This window comes from Schistocerca nitens, chromosome 1 (genome assembly GCF_023898315.1).
Source record: "Schistocerca nitens isolate TAMUIC-IGC-003100 chromosome 1, iqSchNite1.1, whole genome shotgun sequence".
NCBI lineage: Eukaryota > Metazoa > Arthropoda > Insecta > Orthoptera > Acrididae > Schistocerca > Schistocerca nitens.
This window is the reverse complement of record NC_064614.1, coordinates 1233030877-1233056713: the sequence shown is the minus strand read 5'-3', so window position 1 is coordinate 1233056713 and position 25837 is coordinate 1233030877. Positions and strand designations below refer to the sequence as shown.

At 42.5% G+C, this 25837-nt stretch overlaps 1 protein-coding gene across 1 annotated transcript in view; it reads left to right on the top strand.

Moving 5' to 3' along the window:
* The window catches only part of LOC126201522 (microtubule-associated protein futsch-like), a 461240-nt gene that overhangs the window by 323035 nt on the left and 112368 nt on the right, over positions 1-25837 (top strand). The window contains exons 6-8 of the mRNA XM_049936792.1: positions 11332-11502; positions 19214-19468; positions 24706-24903. Of these exons, the coding sequence (XP_049792749.1) occupies positions 11332-11502; positions 19214-19468; positions 24706-24903 (624 nt within the window). The remainder of the gene's footprint in view (positions 1-11331; positions 11503-19213; positions 19469-24705; positions 24904-25837) is intronic.

Genomic DNA, 25837 nt, shown 5'->3' with positions numbered 1-25837 from the left:
CTTGCAAATGTCCCCATCTGTTGACTCAGGGATCGAGACGTGGCTGCGCGATCCGTTAGTCATGCGGATAAGATGCCTGTCACCTCGTCTGCTAGTGATACGAGGCCGTTGGGATCCAGCACGGCGTTCCGTATTACCCTCCTGAACCCACCGATTCCATATTCTGCTGACAGTCATTGGATCTCGACCAACGCGAGCAGCAATGTCGCGATACGATAAACCGCAATCGCGATAGGCTAGAACCCACCTTTATCAAAGTCGGAAACGTGACGGTACGCATTTCTCCTCCTTACACGAGGCATCACAACAACGTTTCACTAGGCAACGCCAGTCAACTGCTGTTTGTGTATGAGAAATCGGTTGGAAACTTTCCTCATGTGAGCACGTTGTAGGTGTCGCCACCGGCGCCAACCTTGTGTGCATGCTCTGAAAAGCTAATCACAGCATATCAGAGCATCTTCTTCCTGTCCGTTTAAATTTCGCGTTTGTAGCTCGTCATCTTCGTGGTGTAGCGATTTTAATCGCCTGTAGTGTAGATGGACACACAATTCACTCGAATTATCCAGAATGTTCTGTGACATGGCGCATTGCCATTCACAAAAATTCGATCGTTGTTTGGGATAATGACGCCATGAATGGCTACAATTGACCTCCAAGCAGGCGAACATCCAGTGGACCCAGTCCATTCCGTATAAACACGGCCGACACCATTATGGCGTCCAGTGTTTGTTGACAACTTGGATCCATGGCTCCTGATGTCAGCGTTGTAGGTGTCACCACCGGCGCCAACCTTGTGTGAATGCTCTGAAAAGCTAATTATTTGCATATCACAACATCTTCTTCCTGTCGGTTAAATTTCGCGTCTGTAGCACGTCATCTTCGTGGTAGCTATACTCTGGTCAGGTGGCTGCCCTCCTCCGTTTCCTTCCTGCTGACTCCGAATAGCTCGTCACCTCTTACGGCAGTACCTGAGGTAAACGGAGGAGGCACGCAGTTCGGAAACACCGAGTTGACCGGATAGCCGTTGACCAGCTCCGAGGGCCGCAACTACGCCGCCCATTCGCTCCCGTCTCCTTCGGCGGCCGCGGAGATCGGCCACTGTTGCGCCGGGCTGCTGGTAGAGTGAAGGTTAGCCAGGAGAAAGTGATGACCGGGGGAATTGAGAGCGGACGCGCCGCCAACGGGCCACGGGGCCGGCGCCGACCGCCATCCGGGTCACGCACGCCGGCCGCATGCCCAGCAGCTGCACCGCGCGGGGGAGTGGCTCGTGGCGCCGCGATTCCCGGTTTACCCCACGGTAGAGCACTCGTAGGCAGCCGGATGGCCTCTTCATGGTGAAGGGGAAAGGGATCCAACGCCCCGCAAACGACGAGGTCTGCACTCCACAAGCCACCTGACGGCTTGTGGGGGAGGGCGCTTTCTCCACCACTGTCACTTTCTGCCCTTTCGTGTTCCACTAGTGAAAATTTTACGGGAACAACTGTTCATAACACTCCGTGTGAGCACGAATCGCTCTAATTTTTGCCTTCGTGGTTTTTTTAACACTTTATTTTCAGTCTCGAGTCAGAAACATACAAATTTACAGTAGGCATATATATATAAGGCACTGGAGCATGTAGCTTGTGGTTTGTTCTTGTCCACAATCACAGGACGTATCTTCTGTTATGAAGCCCCATCTCTTCAGGTTGTTTCTGGATTGTCCAACTCCTGGTTGTAATCTGTTTAAAGATTTCCACACCAGCCAGCTCTCGTTGTGTCCAGGTGGTAGTTCTTCAGCTACTGGCGTCTGCAGGTGAGGCGTCGACTTCTTCCATAACTCCAGCCTTGCCTTCTCTGGTGAGATGGTGAGTTTCTCGGATGTTCTCAGCAAGCTCTTTCGCGATCTCAGCCGTTGTTGTGGTGGATTATGTCCGTGCAGTGGATGGGCACTGTCCTGTTCCACTTTCAGTCTCTCTTTGTTGGCAGCCACTGTTCTGCGTAGCCACGGTGGCGCTATTCCAGCCAGACAGTGGAGCTTATCACTTGGCATAGGTCTTAAGCAACCTGTGATCAACCTGCAGGTTTCGTTGAGATCAATGTCTACTTGTCTGGCATGAGATGACCTGTACCAGACTGGAGAAGCATATTCAGCAGTAGAAAAGCACAGTGCCATTGCAGAACAGCGAATAGCTTGTGGATGTGATCCCCACTGTGTCCCCGCTAGTTTGCCAATTAGGTTGTTTCGAGCGGAGATTTTCATTTCGGTGTTCTTGCAGTGAGATTTGAATGTCAGAGTTCTACCGTGAGTGATTCCCAAGTATTTAGGTGCGCTATGATGCTGGAGTGATACACACTAAACGCGTGTGATACAAAACTTCTCACTTTTGGCGACTGCCACTGGAGTTGGATGACCATCTCTTTGGCGCTTACGCGCTCACTACACGAAGCCACGGGGAAACGCGCTGCCCTTCTTTGAACCTTTTGTGTATCTTCTATTAATCTTCTAACTTGGTAAAGGTCCCAGACTGACTAAACAACTTTCAAAAGCGCCTGTAGAACGACTGTTTCGTAAGCTGTCCTCTTCGAAGGTGGACTACACTTCCTGAGGATCTCAAACTGGCGTATATTTTTCCTACAATTAGTTTTCTGTAGTGGTCACATTTCAAGCCGCTTCGGAAGCACACTTCCAGACATGTAATATGACGCGACTGGTTCCCACTGATTGATTGGTATCGTATAATCAAGAAACAAGGGTTTCTGCGCCCATTTTCCCTCTGTCAGGCAGTAAAGCCAGTGCTCCTACTTTCCCCCAGTTACGCTTCTTTCAATTTTTCCTCTTTTGCGAGTCGTGCTCCTTTCTTTTTACTTCTGTTCATTAACTGTGTCTTAACACGTTCCTCTTTTTCTTTCTCTCTCTTCCACCTCTTCCTTCTAGCGCTCTTAATTAAATCCTACCTACTTCTACCTTCTATTTATTGTTTTAACTATCGTAAACGAATAATAACTGTGTGTGTTTTTTACCTGTACTATTGTAATTTTTATTTTCTGAGTATACACTGAGGTGGTATACATAGGAGACTACGGGAAACGTAAATCCGGCTGGTTGAACGGGGATTTCAAGTTGCCGTCCTCCACAACGTGAGTCAAATGTGCTGGCCATTGCGCCGACTGCCTCGGTCTAATGTTGGAAGAAATTTTTAATTTCTGCAGCATGCCCGACAAGGTCGTGTGACGAGACGACATTCGACTTCTTGTTCACCTCACAGTACGCCAGTGTGCTCGCGTAAAATCAGACCTCATCAGATATCTCTCGGTAAGAAGAAACAGTGACCACTGAAAGCCGCGGATGCAGTGTCAGCAGATCGTTGCGGCCTGTGAACTCGAGTATAATGGATCGCGGTCACGATTTCCGGTGGCACTTTTAGCGTCTCTTCTCTGGCGTCGCATCTGCGGACGGGAAGAACCTGGACATGAAAAAGCAGCAGCGTCTCGATGGGCACAGAAGAGCGAAGCTACTTTCCCGCAGCAGCACACATTGCCGAGGAGCGAAATGTCGGTGGAACGACACGGAACGGACTGATCCGATGCTACGCCTCATTCGCGACGGCTGCGGCGTTAAATACGTACGGCACGACTGGTCAGATCCGATTCTCTCGCCGGCGAGTAACACCTCGGATGGCTGCCTGGGGAAAGCCAAGGACAGCAGTGGGTTCAGAGTCAGCGCACGTGAATGTAATCGAATATGAGTATCGAGTCCACAAAACACGCACAAACACCTTCAGTGCGGGAACGAACCGCGACAGCTTTGAAATTCATTATTGTATATTTTTGTTCTCCAATGTAACTATTTACGGTTTTTCGCGGCTTTACATCAGCATTTTGCGTCCCCTCGCAGCGTGATTCTGTGAAAACCGAAAAGACACTTAAAATACGTCTGTGGACTAAACAGCGTATATAGCTGGGCATTCGAGTATATTCGAGGACGTCTCAAGAAAGATTAGACTGATTTTTTTCCTTTTTCAAAGATGTTCACTGCTTTGTGTTAGCACGGACCGAAGGTTAAACAGGCTACACATCCTACAGCATTGCTGCTAATCCCCGCACACGCCATGAACGTTCTGAATGTTTTAAAACTGTCGGCCGTCGGTGATATGTAGATGATTGTCAAATTACAAATCCAAAAGCCCGAGTTTAATCTTCGTTCAGTCCTACGACTTACGTTTGTCAGTCACCGCTTCTTTCATTTCTATCAATGATTTATTGACGCGATAAATACTAATCTGCATCGTAGTTTGAAGTACACATGAAACTGTAGGTATCCATATAGCTGTCTGACTAAATCATTTCAAATGTCGAAGGTAAGATCATACCAGCTCCAACTGGACTGCTGACGAGTTCATATCAGTCTTCAGGTTGAAGACAATTTTAACCTTAATTGCCATTTTCTGACAATGAGGTCGGCAGGAGTGGCCGAGCGGTTCTAGACGCTTCAGTCTGGAACCGCGCGACCGCTACGGTCGCAGGTTCGAATCCTGCCTCGGGCATGGATGTGTATGATGTCCTTAGGTTAATTAGGTTTAACTAGTTCTAAGTTCTAGGGGACTGATGACCTCAGAAGTTAAGTCTCATAGTGCTCAGAGCCTTTGACAATAAGTCTCATAAGTTTACATCTTTTCCAAGTACGCTTCGTGGTGTTCTACATGGCGTTCAAAGAAAAACGCCCCATTTTTTTGCTTGAGGTAGCACTGCTCAATTCTAGGAAAAAAAGTCATGTAATATGCATAGGATATTTCTGGGAATTCTATTGTTCATTTTTATTTGCTATGTCTCTGTATTTTGTCGTTTGATCCTGCTGTCAGACATAGCATTTACGACTGATCAGCTTATGTTTAGGGCTTGAAATATGAGTGACAAAATCATAAGATCACATACTTTTTATCTGGAAGGTACCAGCCTCATCTTTCAGAAATTTCTCAACGTGGCTACTCACAGTGGCGTACGAGCCTGGTGGAACCTTTAAGCTTGAGCATCGCGTCGCTCTTCCTGTCGTTGAATAAATTAACGTCCCGCCACCCTCTGCGCCTTTGCTGACAAAACCAGTTACTAGAGCTACCCAGGCGACCAATAAGGAACGTGGGAGACTAGCCGCGTCTGTGGTTGTTTGCGCAGATTTCAGCGAGAGTGGACGGTTCCCACCTCTGGTCCTGTTCACCAGAACCACACACCAACCACACGAACTTGAACAACCACCGCTCATGATCCATTTCTCTTTTATTCTTTTCAAGTCGCACATACACTGGCAGTGTCATTTACTCCTGCCCCAAGCGAACCCTTCGATACACCGTAATTTCAGAATATACTAAAGTTTCAATCAATTCTACTCATTCCTGATCAAACTCCTCATCTTTCACGCTTGTACAAATATACTTGCTGAGGTCTGGATCGCTTTACTTATCTACTCCACAAGCCACTGTAGAGCGCGTGGCGGACAGTTTGTGCCGTACCATAGCTCTTCATTCTCTTACATGTTCCACCGAAAATGGAGCAAGGGAAAAATGTTTCCCTGTATGCCTCTGTACGATCCCCAATCTTATTTTGTCCTTACGTGAGATAAACGATCATAGAAGTACAATCGTTCTTCAATTTGTCGTGCGTGCTGCTCCTGTAAACTACCTTAAGAGAATTCCCCGAAAATGTGCTCCTTTTTCAACCAATTACTCTCATCCAATCAGTGACGCTGTCGTACTGATCTAACCACCCGCTAGCAACTGTTTCGATGCCTTCCCTTAATCCTATCTGAAAGAGGTACTGAATCCGCGAGCAATTCTCAGGAATGCGTTGCAGAAGCATTCTGCAGTTATTTTTATTTCTTTTCTACCTTTTGATTTATGGATGTATATTTATTTAGTTACATTAACCTTTATTGGGCCACACAATACTGTAAGTAAGATTTTTCAGTTACCTCTGCCGGCCGCGGTGGCCGTGCGGTTCTGGCGCTGCAGTCCGGAACCGCGGGACTGCTACGGTCGCAGGTTCGAGTCCTGCCTCGGGCATGGGTGTGTGTGATGTCCTTAGGTTAGTTAGGTTTAACTAGTTCTAAGTTCTAGGGGACTTATGACCTAAGATGTTGAGTCCCACAGTGCTCAGAGCCATTTGAACCATCAGTTACCTCTTGTCCCAGAACTTCTTCACTCTCCCGGTTTCAAGTTTCTCCTTTCGTTAAAATTAAAATTTAAGACAGTCTTGATCGCAATTTTTTTATTGGAGCGAGTGACCGGTTTCGACTCTTTCATAGAGTCATCTTCAGACTCCAGAGCGGTGGATGGACACTGTAACCTACACGATCGTCGAGGGACGACAGAACTCGTCTGGCAGTGTCCATCCACCGCTCGGGTCTGAAGATGACTCTATGAAAGAGTCGAAACCGGTCACTCGCTCCAATAAAAAAAAATTGCGATCAAGACTGTTTTAAATTTTAATTTTAACACATTTTAAGATCGCTGACTTATGTTTTCAAAAATTTCAAAAATTTTCTTCTTTCGACCTACTTCATGCTCCTCATTGTCCATTTGGTGAACGTTGTTTTTAGTTGGTATGTCATTGAAACTGTTGGTTTTTATGTGTTTTTTTTGGCTTCTGTCATAACTAGTAGTTCTCATATTTCTTCTTGATGTCTGTAAGCCATCTAAGGTTTCTCTGACTGTTTCATAATTTCTCTAGTATCCTCATGGAGATTCTGTTTGCTAGTGTCCTGATTAGACGCCCTGAAAATGTAACGAGTTTGTTTCTCGTCATACTCATTACAGGCGCCATTTCCTTGTAGACTTTTGTGCCAGACTCTTATCTCCAGTGTTCGTTCATTTGGATTTTTTTGACACTTTCTTGTTGTTCTCCTTTCTCTCTTCAGTATTTTTCTACATTCGTTGGATAGGTTGTGAGTTCTTGTTTTGAAAATGGTGTTTCATTTGTATGTACCAGTACTCATTATGAGTTTTGCAGTTTTCAGTTTTCTGTCCGTTCAGAGTTCTTTCTTTGTTGTATGTATTTTTGGTTACATATCGTGCTTTGGTCACTTTGGTTATTTTATTAACGATGCATAATTCTGAATTATTTTGAAATTCGCAATACATAATATAGAACTATAAAGAGAGACTGTTGGTGCAATAAACAAGACACTTAAATAGCTACTTAATTCACGATTGGGCAATGATCCATGTGAAATACGCAGGTTGGGAAGTGGAGGCAGTCGCAAAAATTTACGCTTCTAAACGCCACCAGAGCCGCTGCGAACCAAAAGCTTTCTCCGCAGACGAGTTAAATGTGTGGACATCTGTGAAGGGTCTTGGGAAATTTCTTGTTGAGTTAGTATGTAACTAATAACTACCACTCGTATGTCTGAAGTAATAAGTGCTCTAGCTACAGTAACTGCTGGTGAGAATGAAACCAGCGTGCGTTGGCGGAAGCAGGGCAGCTGTGGCTATCCCGTTTACTGCCGGCCGTGGGGCGAATTCTGGGCGCTGCCTAAAACTCGTCCCAAGAGGCAGGCGCGGATTCCTCAAATGCTTGGCGCGCGGCCGGGGATCAGACATTACTCTAATGACTCTTTTAAAAATAATTGGCCCGAAAAAACACGAGTGGCCGAAATTGCATCTTGTGAACACAGTTTCTGTTGTCTCGCGTACACGCAGTCGTGCCTAATTAATCTACGATTTTACATGCCCTTCATTCTCAGTGCTACCCGCATTGAGTGTGTCTTACCTTTCCTCTGCATTCGGCGGATGCATTGTAAGTTCTTAAGCTTTCAATCCTGTAAATATGGAGTCTATGTAAACATGAGTTTTCGATGGCTGAATGCAGTACAAACTCTGCAGATCAAATAAAACAAACAAATAAACAAAAATTTCTTGAAATAAAGTGTCGTATGGCAGCGTTGGATGGGAGATCCTTAGGGTTAGTGTCAGCCATCTAACACGAAAGGGTTTCCTCCTCCGCACACAATGACCCCTTTTCACGCGATAATAGTAGTAGTAGTAGTAGTAGTAGTAGATCTCTATTTACAAAGATCTCTATTTACAAAGATATAGGACATGTCAAAATATTTACAAGTTTAGACCAATTTAAAATAAGCTAATTCGTATACACATACATTTACAGACTTTTAGTTAGAGACAATCATTATGTGTACTTCTAGTATACAATACATTTTTTTACAAATAACTTATCAAATAATGTAACGCCACACTGTTCACTCATATCTCACTATCAGTCACTGCACACACTATACACACATTGTTTCGTAACACTTCACTCACTACACACACACACACACACACACACACACACACACACAACCACCGATGATCCCCGGGCCATTTTCTGCAGCACAACGTCCCATTTGCTATCAAAAAAACTAAGTCAGCATCCCTCTATAATGAGTGAGATGTTGAGCTCAGAAAGAGAAGAGGTGTTAGTGTTATGCTATGCATAGCTTGGGGATAAGTATTTAAAGAAAAGGAAAAAAGAAGGAAAAAAACACAGTGTGATGGTGTTACGTGAAATGTTGGATGTTTTATAATCATTATTATTATCATTTATTTGTATAACATTTATTTTACCAAACCCCTACTCTGTTTTAGCTTAGTAAGCCTTCAATGTATAAAATTATACATAGTTACGTGCTACATACATCTACTGAGTGTGGGCGACTGTAATGAGTTTGTGCATAGTGTACTGTCATGTTTGTGTTTGAAATGTGGTATAACAGAAGAGTGCTGAAAGTTAGGTGGGGAGATTGATTAACTAATGAATCGGTACTGAATCGAATGGGGGAGAGAAGCGATTTATGGGACGAAATGAATACAAGGGATATGTTGATAAGACGTATGGTTAGGCTTAAGGGATGCTTAATTTAGAGTAGGCCAGACACAGGCCAAGGTGTATGTACGTTGCAGTAGTTATGTAGAAATGAAGAGACGTTCTCAGGATAGAGCTGCATCAAACCAGTTTTCGGACTGAAAAATCGATCGAGGTGGCGCAGTACAATGATACTGGGAGGACAACGTTTCAAATCCCGGTCCGGTGATCCAGATTTAGGTTTCCCGTGATGTCACTAAGTAGCTTAAGGTTAGGTTAGGTTAGGTTAGGTTAGGTTAGGTTAGCCGGGATGGTTCATTTGAAAGAGCACGGCCGATTTACTTCCCCAACTTAGCTCATGCTAAATCTCTAATGACCTCGTCGTCGACGGTATGCTAAACTCTATTTATCCTTTCCTTCCCTCACGTGAGGTCTTAATTTAACAGCTATACTTTTATTTCATTTATTTTCTGGCTGTGAAAAAGACAAATTGCCCGTCACGCGTCATTATCTATAAAAAGAGGTCCGAATTTGTGCGATATTGTTCTTGGTATTCAATGTTTACTAGTGAAGGCAAAGGTTGTTACCGTGGCGGTTGTTGAGGCTGAAATGATATACTTTGCCCTTTTGTGTATATGGAATAATGCTGTAGTATTTTCTTTTCGAAAAGGCTAATAAGAGAGAAATGAAGACTGCCAGTGAGCATCCTGGATCTGCTACTGGAATTTGCGCTCCTGCTGAGAGAAACAAGTAGGAGAGCACTGAGGAACATAACACATCGCTCCTCGTAAGCAACGTTGCTGACGCACGTGACGTAGAGATTCTTCCAAGATTTCGTTTTGACATGTATTACGCTACCGAAAAGTACTCCCTGTATTATTTCCTGTGAATTTGACACCAGCGAAATCTGTATCTCGTAGTTTTTCGCGCTTCTCATCTTTGGTAATAAATAATTCTCGTGTTAATATGTATACAGAGCTATCAAGAGAAATTTAAGTTTCTCTATATTACAAGGAACTGGGCAAGGTCTGCGACTATCTTATGAATTTTGTAAACAATTTCGCTACTTCATTCCCCTTTTAATGCAAAGTTTAGTTTTGCGACTGGTGTTCCGGTAGAACACTTTCTGATTTAGTGTTGTTGGACGTGGCAGTGAGTTTAGGCGGCGAAGTTCGTTGTTTCTGTCCAGAATATATTTTCGGTAATATTTTGTGTTCTATGAACAGCAAGAAACGGAAAAACGACACGGGCGTTGTTGAGAATTTGGCAGTTACGGTGGATGACTTTATATAAATTACTGTCAATGCTAGTGGTGGCGACAGTGATTGTTGTAGTAGTAGTAGTAGTAGTAGTGTTAGTATTGGTGATGGTAGTAGTAGTAATAGTAGTAATAATAGTAGAAGCAGTATTAGTAGTAATTGTTGTTGTTGTTTTGTTTTTGTTGGTATAGTCTTAGTAGAACAGAATCCGTGTGGTTCCGGTTGACAGCTGTAAATGTTTTGCTTTCGTAGCATTAATATGAATTGCGTACTACTTCATGTGTTGTCTGTATGGTATGTCAAACAAGAGTTTCGTCATTTATCGCCTTTGTCAAGCACTCAACTCTATAGAGTAAGCCCATGCTCTGCAGAAACCTCTGGTCCCAATTACGTTCCGCGAGAGAAATACTTCACAATTATTGCAAGCGACACGCAGACTTATCAGAGAGCGGTTTGTTAACTTCGTAGTACAGTTGCCGAGGAGGAACAGCATATGACAATAATGAGACTAAAGATCCTTAGCCTGTGAAAACAATTTTCAAGGCTATTTTTAGAGGGAATTTCCGCCTTATGCAAGACACAGTCTATGTATTACCCTTGCATGTTTCAACACTTTTGCGCTATCTTCAGTTGGTTTCTGGTTGTTATTCTCTCGCAAATTATTGTGACATGATAATATTTTGTGTAGTAGCACTGGCAGTTTTTTTATGTATAAAGTATGGCAAATATAAATAAAACTACTGGCGAAAATAAATTCGTTATGTGAAATAAATACAACTGTGTAAGTACGTTCTTTTCCAAAGTAGTTTTTAGGCCTGCTTTCTAGCATACTGTAACATTTAAAGGCCCTACTGTGTAACTCACCACAGAGTTTAGCTATATATCACTGTGGTTTCGACCTCGCGACTGATAGGAACTTAATTTCTGGACAACCCTCGTACAGTTTAAATCCTTCAACGATATGTCCTCTGCTATTGCCAAGAGTTTATGTTAGACAACCGTTGCGCAGTCATAGGCGCATCCGAACTTTGTTTACGGCTTGCCGGAAATATACAGACTGAAAAGAAATGCTACTAGAAATGATCCTTGAGGGAATGAAGTTTCGTTCGTTTGCTCCTTCCATGTTGATGAGCATCTCGTTCAGTGGGTGAGGAGGGAATGAGGGCGCCTTACACTGTAGATGCTAGTGGCGGTGAGCCAACAGAGCTCGACGTGTAACGCCGGTGCGTTATGTCCGCAGTGAAGTCCCCGGTGAAGAAGTCGTCGGTGGGCGAGCCGCGCGAGCCCTGCCCCACGGACTCCATCACGTCCAGCTACGGCGTCGGCCCCACCGACGAGAACGGCCGGCCGCTCTTCGGTCTGCGCGCCCTGCGACGGACCAACACCGGCACGCAGCCTCTGCAGCGCTCAGGTACAGTCACCTCGCCAATGCACCCCACTCTTATTCTTCTCTTCTGCCACTCGTTGTCACACGGGAAAAAGTTTATGTATCGACACACACTACCTAGTCAGAAGTATCCGAACACCTGCAGCAGTAGTAGGTGTGTCCACACTTTGCCTGTATGATGGTTTGAACTCGCTGCAGACACTTTCACTGAGGTGTCTGAAATTCTGTGGAGAGATGGCAGCCCACTCTTCCTCAAGACCCGAAACCAGAGAAGACAGTGATGTTGAACGCTAGAGTCTGGAGCGAATTCGACTTTCTAGCTCATCCCAAAGGGGTTCAGTTGGAGTCAGGTTGGGATTCTGAGCAGGTCAGTCCATTTCAGGAATAACCTTGTTTAAAAAAGCATTGCCTCGCAGATACTGCTTTATGACAAGGTGATACAAACGATCATCGTACACAGTGCTGTAAAATGTGTTCATATCCTTCGGAATTCAGCGTTTTTTAATCGCAATAAGGAGATCACACCCTAAGCAAGAAAAACGCCCCCATATCGTAACACCGCGTTTTACGTACTTCACCATTGGCACAACGCATTATGTCAAGTAACGTTATCCAGGCATCCGACAAACTCAAACCCTTCCATCTGATTTCCGCGGGGTATAGCGTGATTCATCATCCGTTTCCAGTCATCCACTGTCCAGTGATGTTTTACTCTTTACACCACCTCATGTGTCGCTTAGCATTGACTACAGAAATATGTGGCTTATGAGGAGCTCTTCGACCTTTTGTAGCCCATTCTTGTTAATTCTATTCATTGTGCTAGCTGGACTATTCAATCTGTACATCGAAGAAGCAATGACGGAAATAAAAGAAAGATTCAGGAGTGGGATTAAAATTCAACGTAAAAGGATATCAATGATACGATTCGCTAATGACATTGCTTTCCTGAGGGAAAGTGAAAAAGAGTTACATGATCTGCTGAATGGAATGAACAGTCTTCAGGACTGTTGGTCACAAAGTAGATGAAGTTAAGGAATTCTACTACCTAGGCAGCAAAATAACCGATGACGGAGGGAGCAAGGAAGACATGAAAAGGAGACCAGCACTGGAAAAAATGGCATTCCTGGCGATGAGAAGTCTACTACCTCAAACATAGTCCTTAATTTGAGGCAGAAATTTCTCAGAATGTACGTCTGGAGCACAGCATTGTATGGTAGTGCATAATGGACTGTGGGAAAACCAGAACGGAAGAGAATCGAAGCATTTGAGATGCGGTGCTGCAGACGAATGTTGAAAATTAGGTGGACTGATAAAGTAAGGAATGAGGAGGTTCTGCGCAGAATCGGAGGGGAAAGGAATATGTGGAAAACACTGACAAGGAGAAGGGATAGGATGACACGACATCTGTTAAGACATCAGGGAATGAGTTCCATGGCACTAGAGGGAGCTGTAGAGGGCAAAAACTGTAGAGGAAGACAGAGATTGGAATACGTCAAGCAAATAATTGAGGCCCTAGGTTGCAAGTGCTACTCTGAGAGGAAGAGGTTGGCACAGCAGGGGAATTCGTGGCGGTCTGCATCAAACCAGCCAGAAGACTGATGACTCAAAAACAAAAACAAAAAAAAAAAGTTAAAAGAGAGCTGGACTGCTGGAATCACTTTGAAACTCACGAGTGACTCCTTCAGCTGATTTGATGCGATTTTCTACAAGCAGCCAGTACAATGTTCGACGGCTCATGTATGTTAGTACATGAGGTCTGTATGGTCTTGATTAGCAGTGGTTGGTCCTTCGCGTTTTCACTTTACGATCACACACAAACAGTCGACTAGGGCAACTTGATAGGTTTGTTCCTCGGGTGACATCTAATGTCCAGTACATATTCGGTGTCACTGAACTCTCCTGACCGATTCATCTTGCTGTTGGTACTTCTCCAATGAGAAGACAATACTCTCCGCCTCCTTTTATAATGGCGGGTCCGCCTCTCGTCATATCTAGTGGTAAATTTCGCATTACATAGTGGTGTCCAGTTACTTTTGGACATACAGTGTATTAGTCCATCGGTAACAGCGGTGTTGTAGTATCAGAAATATTTCCAGAATGAATGTTCACTCTGCAGCACAGTGTGCACTGAATTCTAGCTTCGTAAAAGGTGCCGGAATCGGGACCCTTGCCTTCCGGAGCCAGGTGCTCTACCTACCGAACCACCCAAGTTCGACTCACGATCCTCTCTCGCAGCCGTACTTCCACCATTACCTCATCTCCTACCTTCCAAACCTGTTGATAAAATATCGATATGTCGATGTCTTTACGTGGAATCGACGATATTTTTCTACCTGATATATCGATATAGAGATGGCAATACCGAGTGCCGATATTTTTATATTAAATTTTTTCGCAATTTTCGATAAATATTTGAAATTGTAGTACAACATAATGTTACTTTCACTGTGTGAAGGAATCTTACTACTCTCCGAGCATTCATCACATCCAGCCTTACTCTTTGGCTGTTTGAAGCAAGTGCAGGTGGCACAAAGAGGAAGCGCGATTCCATTGCGGGGGGGGGGGGGGGGGTTGTAAATGCAAATAACAAGATTTCCGATGTGGAGAAATAGCACGAGTTGCGTTCAGATACAAATTTTAACGCAACTATTGCGCTATTTCTTCATATCGACATTCTTCAAAACGATTTGATAAAAATGATGAAGAATGATTTAAACGATAAGATCGGTCTTTGCGGTGAGCGGAGACGTTCGAGGGGAAATGCTGAAGTAATCGGCGCACGGCACATTCAACAGACACTGCAACTTCACCACGCAATTTTGCCAGGTCGCTGGCGTTTGCAGATATGAAACAATAGGGATGTCGACATGACGAATCGGATATATGACGAAACCGAAAGACTGACCCATCGAACACGCTTTTTTGTGCTACTTAGATGCAGTTACCATTGTTAGCAAAGTGATTATCGCCATGCGTCAACATGCATCGTTTTCCTTCCAAGACTTGCTGTAAGGGGTATAAACAGACTGCTAGCTTGTTCATGTACGGAATATCTGATAATAAATCAATACTTAAATATACAGCTCTAAAACTGGCAGTATATTTACAGTGTGTAGCCGATAGTTTTATAGGCCGGAGCATTGATATTTCCTCCACCGATATATCATTACAATTGACGATATATCGTAAGCAGATTATATTTTTTAAATATCGATATATCGGATTCCCGTTAATTCTAAAAATATCAGCAATCCTACTACCTTCCAACCTTCGCAGAATTTTTTCAGCATACCTTGGAGGACTAGCGCTTCTGGAGGAAAGGACTTTGCGGGATTGTTTCCAGAATGTATTTTATCTCTGGAGTGGAGTGTGAGTGATTTGAAAGTTCCTAGCGGCTTAAAACTTTTGGGTTTCTGGAAAAGAAAAAAATTAATTGTTTCAAAACTATGGAAAAAACGGCAACGTGCCACTTCAAAACTCTAGTGTGATCTGGACATCGACAGGCTGATCAGAAAACTGATTCTGCTTTAGTTCACATATGCATCTCCTAAACCGTCCTGTTGTCGCGCAAAATCACGTCATGAGACGCAGTAAAAATTGTAGGTTTCGTACTACATCAGCCAAACTTTAAAGTTAGTGGCATTCGTAAACTCGAGTTCCGCCAACAATGCAGAAGCCTCTTGCTGTGATTGTTAGCTGAGCCATATCACTATTAATGTGAAAATGTTCGAGAATCTTTGGCCAGACCACTAGTCACAAGCAGCTTGGCAGCCAGTCACGGCAGAGATCGCAGATTTACATTGTGAAGGCTCGACCACATATCGCCCACAGTAAAACACTGATTCTTTCCACTCAGCACGCTCACCTAACTCGGTATTGGCTGAAGTTGTGAGGGCTACGGGCACGTAGCAAATGGTTCTCCAGCGATAATCACTAGTGAACCATGAACTCGCATCGGAGCGTGCTGGCAGGCTGCTCGACGGAAAGACGTCTAGTGCTGCTTTGTATGCCCCGATGCGGAGCACCTCTTCCTGCAGTTCGGTGTGGATCGCAAAATACTCATCTTCTGCCGACAACGTGGGTGCCTCATACTGAATATCTCTTGACATTTACTACGGCAGATACGGCAAAGAGTACATTTATCGGACTTAACGAAGAATGTACGGAATTACACACATGCACACACACACGCACACACACACATACACACACACATACATATGATAAGGCACTAGTGAGTTTTTATATGCAGGGCAACTTCCAGAAGACGAAAACCGAATGTGTGAAACAGATTTTCGCTGACGAGTTTACATGCTAAGACCTGAATCAATTTGGTTAGGCCGGTAAACATAGGTTTTCCAGATGTCAGTTGTTTTATAGTAATAGACCCACCCGGATAGCCGCGCGAGTTTGCACGCCGTTTCTCGGATTCGGAGGCGCCGGCCCCGAAGCGAATCCGCCCTGTGGATTAACGACAATGGCTGATATGCTGTCCAGCCTGGATGTGGTTTTTAGTCGGTTTCCCACATCCGACTTGGTGAATCTGGGCTGTCACCCAGACTATGACTTGGGGTAACACTAGACGCAGATAATTCAGGTACACTAATTCTATCTCAGGGGGGGGGGGGAGGGGTAATCGACATGAAGGTCATCAGGCTGCCCTCTACCATTACCATTGTCAAATCCAATAATTAACGTGCCGACCCCTTGAAGATACGGGATAAAGGACAGGAAAAATGAGTTGTTTTACACTAATGGTTTTTTGAAGTCACGGTTTCTCTTTGAGTCAGCATGTTATTTGCGCCTCTTCAAATTACATATAGGATAACTTCTTACTCAGTTGAATATTTCGTCTTCTCTTTCCTGCAAAAAGTGTCACTCCGTCCAGATTAGCCGACCACTAGGAAAAACACAAGCACGTTTCAGAAGAAGAAATACGGCTGCTGGAACCGCATTTTCAGATTCAATATTAGAGTGTTTACGTGACCAATTAGAGGAGGTTACTGCGAAATCGGTTTACGAGCACTGTATCTGAGAGACCTTCGTAAAAGTAGTGAAGGGATTTTAGTACTATTATCAAGGTAGATGCGGGATTTCTTCTTTGTGATGCTCAAAGAACAACATTATAGCTGCTATATGGGATTAAAAATCGCGTTCTTATGGAAAAGAAAGTGAAAGCGGTACCTTAGATGAATTGCAGGATACCAGAAGTGAACGAAAAATTTCCTTGTCTACCGTCAACAACATTTTTAAATGTGATACATAAAAATTATTACTGAACATTATTTATCTCTCCTCCAACCCCCATCACACATCCATATATACAGAAACACAAAAACTTGATACAATCTTAAAGAGGTGACGATTATTACAAATCAAACGTTATGTTGTTGCCATATCATCTTCCTGATTCGCAGAACATAGTAAATTGTGTTGCTAATACTACATTTCAGATTCTGCTTACTAAACGTAGCACATGAAATTTCAAATATCATAATAAACATTTTAGAGCAAATTATTAGTTTCTTTAGATTTTTGTTTACGGGTCTCTTACGGAAAATGAAGACCCACTTTCTTCAAAATTAACGATATTTTAGTTAACTGAGCTAGATTTTTTGCCCTTCAGTGCCAGAAAAGGAGCAGTCTCGTTAATCCAAAGTTTGAATAATGAAAGTAAACCCACACTGACCGTATTTCCCGAAGCACTAGCGACGAGAGATCACGCAAAACGAATATGGATTCCGAAAGCTGCAGTGGAATAGACGTTTTCAGTTCTGTGAATTTACCTAATGACAGAAAAAGGCTATTTTAATTTTTTCAAGTTCTCCTTTACCGCAGCTGGTACAAGATATCTTTAACAGATATAAATGTTTCTGACATTTCAAGAAAAACTGCTTGTTAGAAAGTACTTTTGAATGTCACAGTATATGCGCACGGTTGAGATGTCAGAGACAGTGTTCCGCTTGCTGCCCACCTATTTTTTACTACGTTAATAATTGAAGTCTACACGATTAACAACAGAACGAAAACGAAATCGGCGGGAAACGAAGTGTGAATGAAGCAGTTATCACAAACGTTTCATTCCTGTCTGTCGTGGTAAGGATAATTTCGTTAATTAATTATGAATGAAATTGTTACTAGGGTTTAAAGTGCTACCCGAACACGCTTATTTTTAGAAATCAGGTGTACAGCCTTTCGTGTACGTCATTATGCTTGTATATCGACCTCTAATCCATTCTACTGTGACACAAAAGCATCTCCTGAGTTTTATTTTTGCAGAATTTCAGCCTGCTGTATGTTCAAAATAGAGATATGATTCCTAAGCGAATAAACTGTACGCACTTAGTGGTTTAGATATTATAGTACTGCCAAATTATTATCGATTTATGCTGCACCACATAGAGTCATTTCACACAGCAGAATCGTACGTTAAATAAATCAGCATGAATTTTCTAGTCAGTCTGTTGACGTGCAGACCACACTACCGTTTTGAAATGATATGCCATAACAATCAGCTTGGTTTTGCACCAATTTTGGAACTGGTCAGATGGTTCTTCTCCAGAGATGTAGTGACGCTTTGTGGCCGCCATATTATTAGGGGAGAATCTGAAGGAGATGGACGTGGGCCGGCACGCTGAGACAGCAGCGACAAGTGGACTGCCGTCTTGGGTAGACATCAATTTTCCCCCGATTCTTTTAAGAATTGAGCTCCCATGAATAAAACAGCTCCAAACGTCTGATTGTTTCACAAATAAGTTAATGTATTAAATATTTGACGTTAAGCACTGAATGAGAATAGCCTGAATAATTTGCGCCACACTTAAAGAAAAATTAGGTTTTCATGCATCTCAGTGTTGGACCTAATATCTTCTGTGACGTACAGTAATATAATTTTGCAGGTACGTTCGGTGGTGCAAGCGTATCCTGTCTGCAAAGTGAGTTGCGAGTAGAAGTACAAGTAAAGAAGTACTAAATTAAAACGTCATGCATCGTGAAGTTTTATTGCATGAACAGCGCAAAAGGAAGCAAGCGAGAAAATCAACTGTCTCATTATTTTCTGGAAAGTGTTACCAGAAGAAATTCCGTACAGGTCTGAAATTATGTGTGAAATTTGATGGAAGTGGCTAAGTGATCTCATTCTCAAATACTGGATGAATAAGTCTGGGTAATTTGCACGCTGTGAAACTTCCTGGCAGATTAAAACTGTGTGCCGGACCGAGATCGAACTCGGAACCTTTGCCTTACTCGAGCAAATGCTCTACCATCTGAGCTACCCAACCACGACTCACGCCCCGTCCTCACAGCTTTACTTCCGCCAGTACCCCGTCTCCTACCTTCCAAGGAGTCTCGAGACCGACACACAGTTTTAATCTGCCAGGAAGTTTCATATCAGCGCACACTCCGCTGCAGAGTGAAAATCTCATTCAGCACGCTGTGAATTACGCTGCCTCATGATGTGCACACAGTTTACAACTGTCATACTTGGCCTATTGTGTTTAACATTGCACAGTAAGGTTAGACACCTAAGTGTGTAGATTATGACAACATTTTCAATTTTTAAATTCCGTTGGCTATTATATGAAATGTTGAAAATCAGATTTTTGGAGCCCCTGGACGCCGATAGGCAACCTACAGCTGGGACTGTGCTCTATGTACCGTTGTAACTGCGTAGTTATATAGATGACAGTAGTGGCTTGCCCAGCGCCAGAGGTGAAACTAGGCGGTGTGTCTGCAGACTCGCCGGACAGCCAGGAGCCGTCGGCGCCCGCAGAGCCGTCTCCCGCAGAGATCCGCGATTCGAGCGGCCGTCCTCTGTTCGGCGGTCTGCGCGCCCTCAAGGCCGTGCGGCCGCAGCCCGAAGCTGAGCCGACGCCGACGCCGGAGCGCCAGCCCCGCGACGACGCCGGCGACGACGACGACATGCCCGAGCAGAGCGCCCCCACCGCGCCGCACCTGCGCGAAATAGTCTCCCGCCACGAGCAGCACGTTCGTGAGTAACGCCCCCACCCCCTCTCTGCCCTGCTCTGGCATATGCTTCCTATTTACAGCCCCCGAGATAGCAAGTCACAAGCACGCAAACTTAGTTTGTAGAAGCATGTTGTTGTTGTGGTCTTCAGTCCTGAGACTGGTTTGATGCAGCTCTCCATGCTACTCTATCCTGTGCAAGCTTCTTCATCTCCCAGTACTTACTGCAACCTACATTCTTCTGAATCTGTTTAGTGTATTCATCTCTTGGTCTCCCTCTACGGTTTTTACCCTCCACGCTGCCCTCCAATACTAAATTGGTGATCCCTTGATGCCTCATAACATCCCTTCTTCTAGTCAAGTTGTGCCACAAACTTCTCTTCTCCCAAATCCTATTCAATACCTCCTCATTAGTTATATGATCTACCCATCTAATCTTCAGCATTCTTCTGTAGCACCACATTTCGAAAGCTTCTATTCTCTTCTTGTCCAAACTAGTTATCGCCCATGTTTCACTTCCATACATGGTTACACTCCATACAAATACTTTCAGAAAACACTCCCTGACACTTAAATCTATACTCGATATTGACAGATTTCTCTTCTTCAGAAACACTTTCCTTGCCATTGCCAGCCTACATTTTACATCCTCTCTACTTTGACCATCACCAGTTGCTTTGCTCCCCAAATAGCAAAACTCCTTTACTACTTTAAGTGTCTCATTTCCTAATCTAATTCCCTGAGCATCACCCGACTTAATTCGACTACATTCCATTATCCTCGTTTTGCTTCTGTTGATGTTCATCTTATATCCTCCTTTCAAGACACTATCCATTCCGTTCAACTGCTCTTCTAAGTCCTTTGCTGTCTCTGACAGAATTACAATGTCATTGGCGAACCTCAAAGTTTTTATTTCTTCTCCATCGATTTTAATACCTACTCTGAATTTCTCTTTTGTTTCCTTCACTGCTGTAGGAAACGAATTATTTTTACAACTTAATTTTATTTAAATGACACACAAGTTTACTCTGCTGGCACAAATTATTCACTGGGATTGGAAGTAACAAAATAAATATTAGGTTGGTGCATAAGTTCTTAGGTTTTTGTTTTGCATGTAGGTATTCCGGTTGCTGTTGGTTTATTTATCGATTTTTCTTTTTTTTATTTGTAGTTCACTGTTGCTATTTGAGTTTACATACTGTCATTTTGTCATATGGAGACAGTGAGTGGAGCTGTGGACACTAGAAAATGGGGTGTCAAGTGGAGAAATCAGAAGTTTTCAGAGACATTCTTGTGTCTGAGTTCAATACAAGGGTTACAGCAGCAGAAGTAGCCAGAAACATTTGTGCCATGTATGGTGATAATAGCACCGGAAAGAGCATGGAAAGAAAATGGTTTCCTCGTTTAAGGAGGATTGTTTTGCCATTTGTTGCTCTCCATATTCAAGAAGACCTTTGGGGCTTGATAAAGAACGTTTAAACACGTTAATCCAAACTGATCCACGTCAGTGTACTCGAGAACTGGCAAATGTGATAAACTGTCATCATTTCACCATCATGCGACATTTTTAGCTGTACGGATATCACGAGCTCTAAGCTAAAATCACAAAAATCAGCAGGTGGCCATACATGCATTTCTTCTTGTTTGTCATTAATTGGTTCGTGAACAACACAAACCATACCTATTCTGTATCATTACTGGTGATGACAAATGGTGTCTTTATGCTCAGATAAGCAACTCCCCTACAGAAAACTGCACTTATCCACAAAAGATAATGTTATGTGTCTGGCGGAACATCATGGGTTGGTGTACTACGAATTGGTTCCTCAATGTTTAACCATCACTGGTGGCATTTATTGTCAACAACTGAGGTGCCTTGCAGATGCAGTGTGAGAACCATGTCCAGGAAGACTGTGTGAAGTGATGCTACTCCACGATAATGCCCATCCGCATTCTGCTAGACTGACAAAAACTGCAATACAGGAGTTGTGTTAGGAAATCTTTCCACAGCCACCTTATTCACCTGATCTTGCACACTCAGATTTTCATTTTTTCTGCTCTCAATAGAGCAGTCTTCAAGGAACTTCCTTTCTGGATGGACCAAGCAAAGGTGGCACAGTGGTTAGCACGCTGGACTCGTATTCAGGAGGATGACGGTTCAATCCCGCGTCCGGCCATTCTGCTTTAGGTTTTCTGTGATTTCCCTAAATCGTTTAAGGTGAATGCCGGGATGGTTTCTTTGAAAGGGCACGGCTGACTTCCTTCCCCATCCTTCCCTAATCCGATGAGACTGATGACCTCGCAGTTTGGTCTCCTCCCCAAAATCAACCCAACCTTTCTGGATGAAAATGCACTCCGAACATGACTTGATGAGTTCTTCACCCCAAAACCATGCGATTTTTTAGTCACGGAATCCAAGAGTTATCGCTTCATTGGCAGACTGTTGTAAATAGTGAAGGAGAATATATTATTGATGAGTAAAGTTTCCATTACGTTTATTTGTTGTGTTTATTAAAGTAATGGAAAAATGTTATGAACTTATGCACCAACTCTATAATATGGCATTTGTGGATCAACTTCAACAGAAACGCTTTCTTTTTACCCAAACCATTATTAGCAATATCTCATCAACATCATGGTGTTATATTTTTCCATACCTCACACAACAGCAGCAACATAAAAGTTATATGAGATTTCTTTATTGAAGCACTACCAGTTTCGATCAAATAGCACACCATCCTCTGGCATTAAGTACGACATTAATTACATCCCTTACACCAGACACAATCATTTGTATTAAAATCATCATTATCTATTTGCTGTATGAAAATATGAGATTTAGGAAAGTAACAAATTTGCATGTGGCCAATATGTTGTCAGGCAGGAGCAAAAGATGTGGCTTATTTTCTCTATTTGACTCTGCATTTGACATACGTGAGAAAATACCACTCCAGTCTTTTGTCTGACAAAATATTGCCTCATTTGTACCTCTGTTGCTTTTTTACATTTTATAATTTTGCCACAGCAAATGGATAACTGTGGCTTTAATGCAAACAATCATGATTAGCTGTATGACATTTTATTACTGTTATTCTTAATGCCTGAGTATGGTCTGTTGGCTGACAAACTAGTATTGTTTCAATAAAGAAATATTGTACCACAACATGATTTTTGAAAAGTATTTAAAAGCTGTAGATCATTTCTTCCTCTAATAATAACCTGTCTCAGTTTCACTAGGTGACTGCTCTGAGAACTTAATCTTTGCATGTAAATACACAATTAGTTAGTCCTCGAGAACTGCATGATAGCATAATGACAGTCCTCTCTGACAATTGAGATTCAGTTCTTGTGAATGTCAACGGTAATCAATATTTCACTGACAGCAAAAAATCCCATATTGTTTATCTGAAGACACAGATCAATAAGGAGAAGAATGATGTGTAACTCAGTCATGTGTCTGCTTGTTTGCTGCAATTTTGCAAATTCTCACTGTACCTTTTCTCTTCGAGATATATCATTCACTGAATTGCCAGATCTCAGGCAGACCCTGGTATATAACAGAATGTGGTTCCCACCGTGCATGCTAAAGTGCGTGTAACATCAACAGACCCTATTACACACACCAGAAATTTCCCCGTGCAAGCAAATTGCACATTTCAAGAAATAAAACTTACAGTACTCTGCATTATGCCATTTTTGGAAAGGTTGTGTACCATCTTCTCCATCTTTATAAAATATATGTGACATACACATTTCTCCTAGTATAAGATGGAGGATAATTAAGCTCAGTAGAATCCACTGGTTACGTTGACAATCATTTCTGGTGGGGGGGTTCCACTTTCCTTTGTTTAACAGCTTTGTCCAGTAGAATGAGAACAGTGGTAACAGCCATCTGTAACTGTTTTTTCACAATAATAATTTATTCCACCACAAGAAGAACATGGTCATAAAGGAAACATAGGTATCTTCTTATGTTACATTAATGGAATTGCTCTAAAATATCTCCTGGATTACAAGAAAAAATCAGAAGAGCTTTACAGTATGTCAAATAAAATAGCACCAAGTGTATACAGGTTGTAAAATAATTGAGAGCTATGAGTACATGTTCAGTAGAAGAGACATGTTCCACATAGCAAAGATGCTCTTAGCTTTCGAGGTATGCATTTTAGAGCCCACGTTTACTGGACATTTTTTTCTTATTTTGATCCATACTACCTACTTCCAAAAGATGTAAAGCAAAGAGCTTGCAGTAGTAGACATGCGTTTCGCAGCATCAAATATGAATTAGTGCTCAAAGCTTTTAAGAAATGCATTTCGGAGCCCTTATTTACTAGACTTTTTTTCTTGTTTTGGGCTAAGGAACCTGTGATTATAGATTGTAAATGGAATTTGGTCACACCCCGTATATGTGATAAACCCATTCGTGCTTGAACTCGAGGTAGGCAGTTCAAATCCTGAGGAGAAACAAATTTTTCATTAGCAGTACTTGGTCAGCATTGGGGAAAATAAGTAATACAGTTTCTCATCACCATACTGCACCAGTGTCTTAGGGTTAAATTCCAATTTACCAGCAGTGACTCATGGGTGGTTTCTGCCCCTCCCCTTTTTCTCTCCATTCCTTATTCACACATAGCAACACAAATATTCCAATATATTGCATAAGCACTCATCTTAACAACCTACATAACATAGATACATAGTTAACATTCCATAACAGGTCAGAGGAAGATACCAACAAACCACCTACATTATGACTTTTCCTAATACATTATTGTGGGTTTTCTGCGTTGCCCTTAATGCCTGATGCTGATTAGGAGACTAATTGGAAATGACCATGGTGATCCATGATAATTTCAAAAACAATGCTCTCTCTGCATGTTTTCAGTTTTTATGTCTTCTTTTGTTTATCATTTGATGGGTTTACTTATAATATGGTATTCTCTTTTTGCCTTCAGATAAACCCTCTTCAACCTTCCTTCAGAGGAAGGTAACAGAAACTTACCTCCAATAAGACCTTCATACCAGTGAAGATTCCTTCATTGTTTTGAGCATTTGCAGACTATACACACAAGCTCTATCTGATTATTTTTGATATAGAATCAATGCAAAACCCTGAAGACAATAAATATTGCAACAGTGTCTTCTGCACAATCACCGTAAAGATGTTATCTGACAGGTCTTCCTGTTAATTGGTTGGGAGACCAGAGACAAACTTGAAGACATAGAATTTAACTTACACAAAGAATTATACTGATTTTTCAGGTGGAAATGCTGTCTCACAGCCAACAGCTCCCCGTGAGAAACCACGAGCGAAGCTGCGAGACAGTTTCATTCTGCCCCAGGATCAAGCTGAACAGCCCTCAGCACCTAGTGAGCACCTGGTCGAGGATACTCGTGTCCTTTCACAGCGGCAGCAGTCACTGAGAGCACTTATACAGAAGCATGAGCGCATCGCCACAAGTAAGTGTAGACTTGAGTAACAGTATTAGTAGTATCTAATTAATATAGGCTTTAGTGTAATGTTACACTTGCTATCACAAAATCTATAGCATTCATTGATTCCAAGTACATACTATAATGACATAGGTAACATAGTAAACCTTGAACTTCTAACCAGTAGAATGTGAAGAAACTTAACACCTCAACTAACTGTCTCTTTCCCACCACTACTCTTCTCCTGCAAGAGCAAATATGTTAAAATTCTGTCCCTTGATACTGACATTTTAGTAGCATCTGCAGGGCATTTCAGGTGGATATTTTAGAGTCAATTAGTTCTGTAATTACTTTAATAAGGAGGTGCTTTAACATGGTGACTGCTGCAAGCATATTGATGATGTCTCATCACTGCACCAGTGAGCACACTGTGTGTTACATTGTACAGAAAATAGAGTCTTGTGGAAATGATCAATTAAAGAAGTGTCCTTTTTTGTAAGTACTAGGGTATATTTTTTCATCAGTCTTTAGAATGACAGTTATTTCATTTTTGGTGCCTTTTGCATTTTTCCCTTGAAAGATTTGACTTTTCAATTGTTCATATTTATAGTACAGTGGAAAGTAAAAAATAATTGAAATAGTGTTATCTTTTCCCATGCACATAAAAGTGGCGTTGAAATATGTTACAGTACTTTTAGTGAATTTTTGTGTTGGTGTCAGCAACATGGCAACCTCATTAAGACTATTTTGACTATTTCAGGAAAGAGTAAAATGTCACAGCATTGATTGTATGTCAGAATTTCTGCTTTAGGAAGCTTTTGTGTTGGATATTTAAATGACTTTAGAAGAGTATATTGACTATTGTCATGAAATGGCCTTGTTAATACCACCTTGTTACGTATGTACCAGAGAAACGAACTCTTAATTTTCATTAACTTTATCCTTCAGAGATCATACAAAT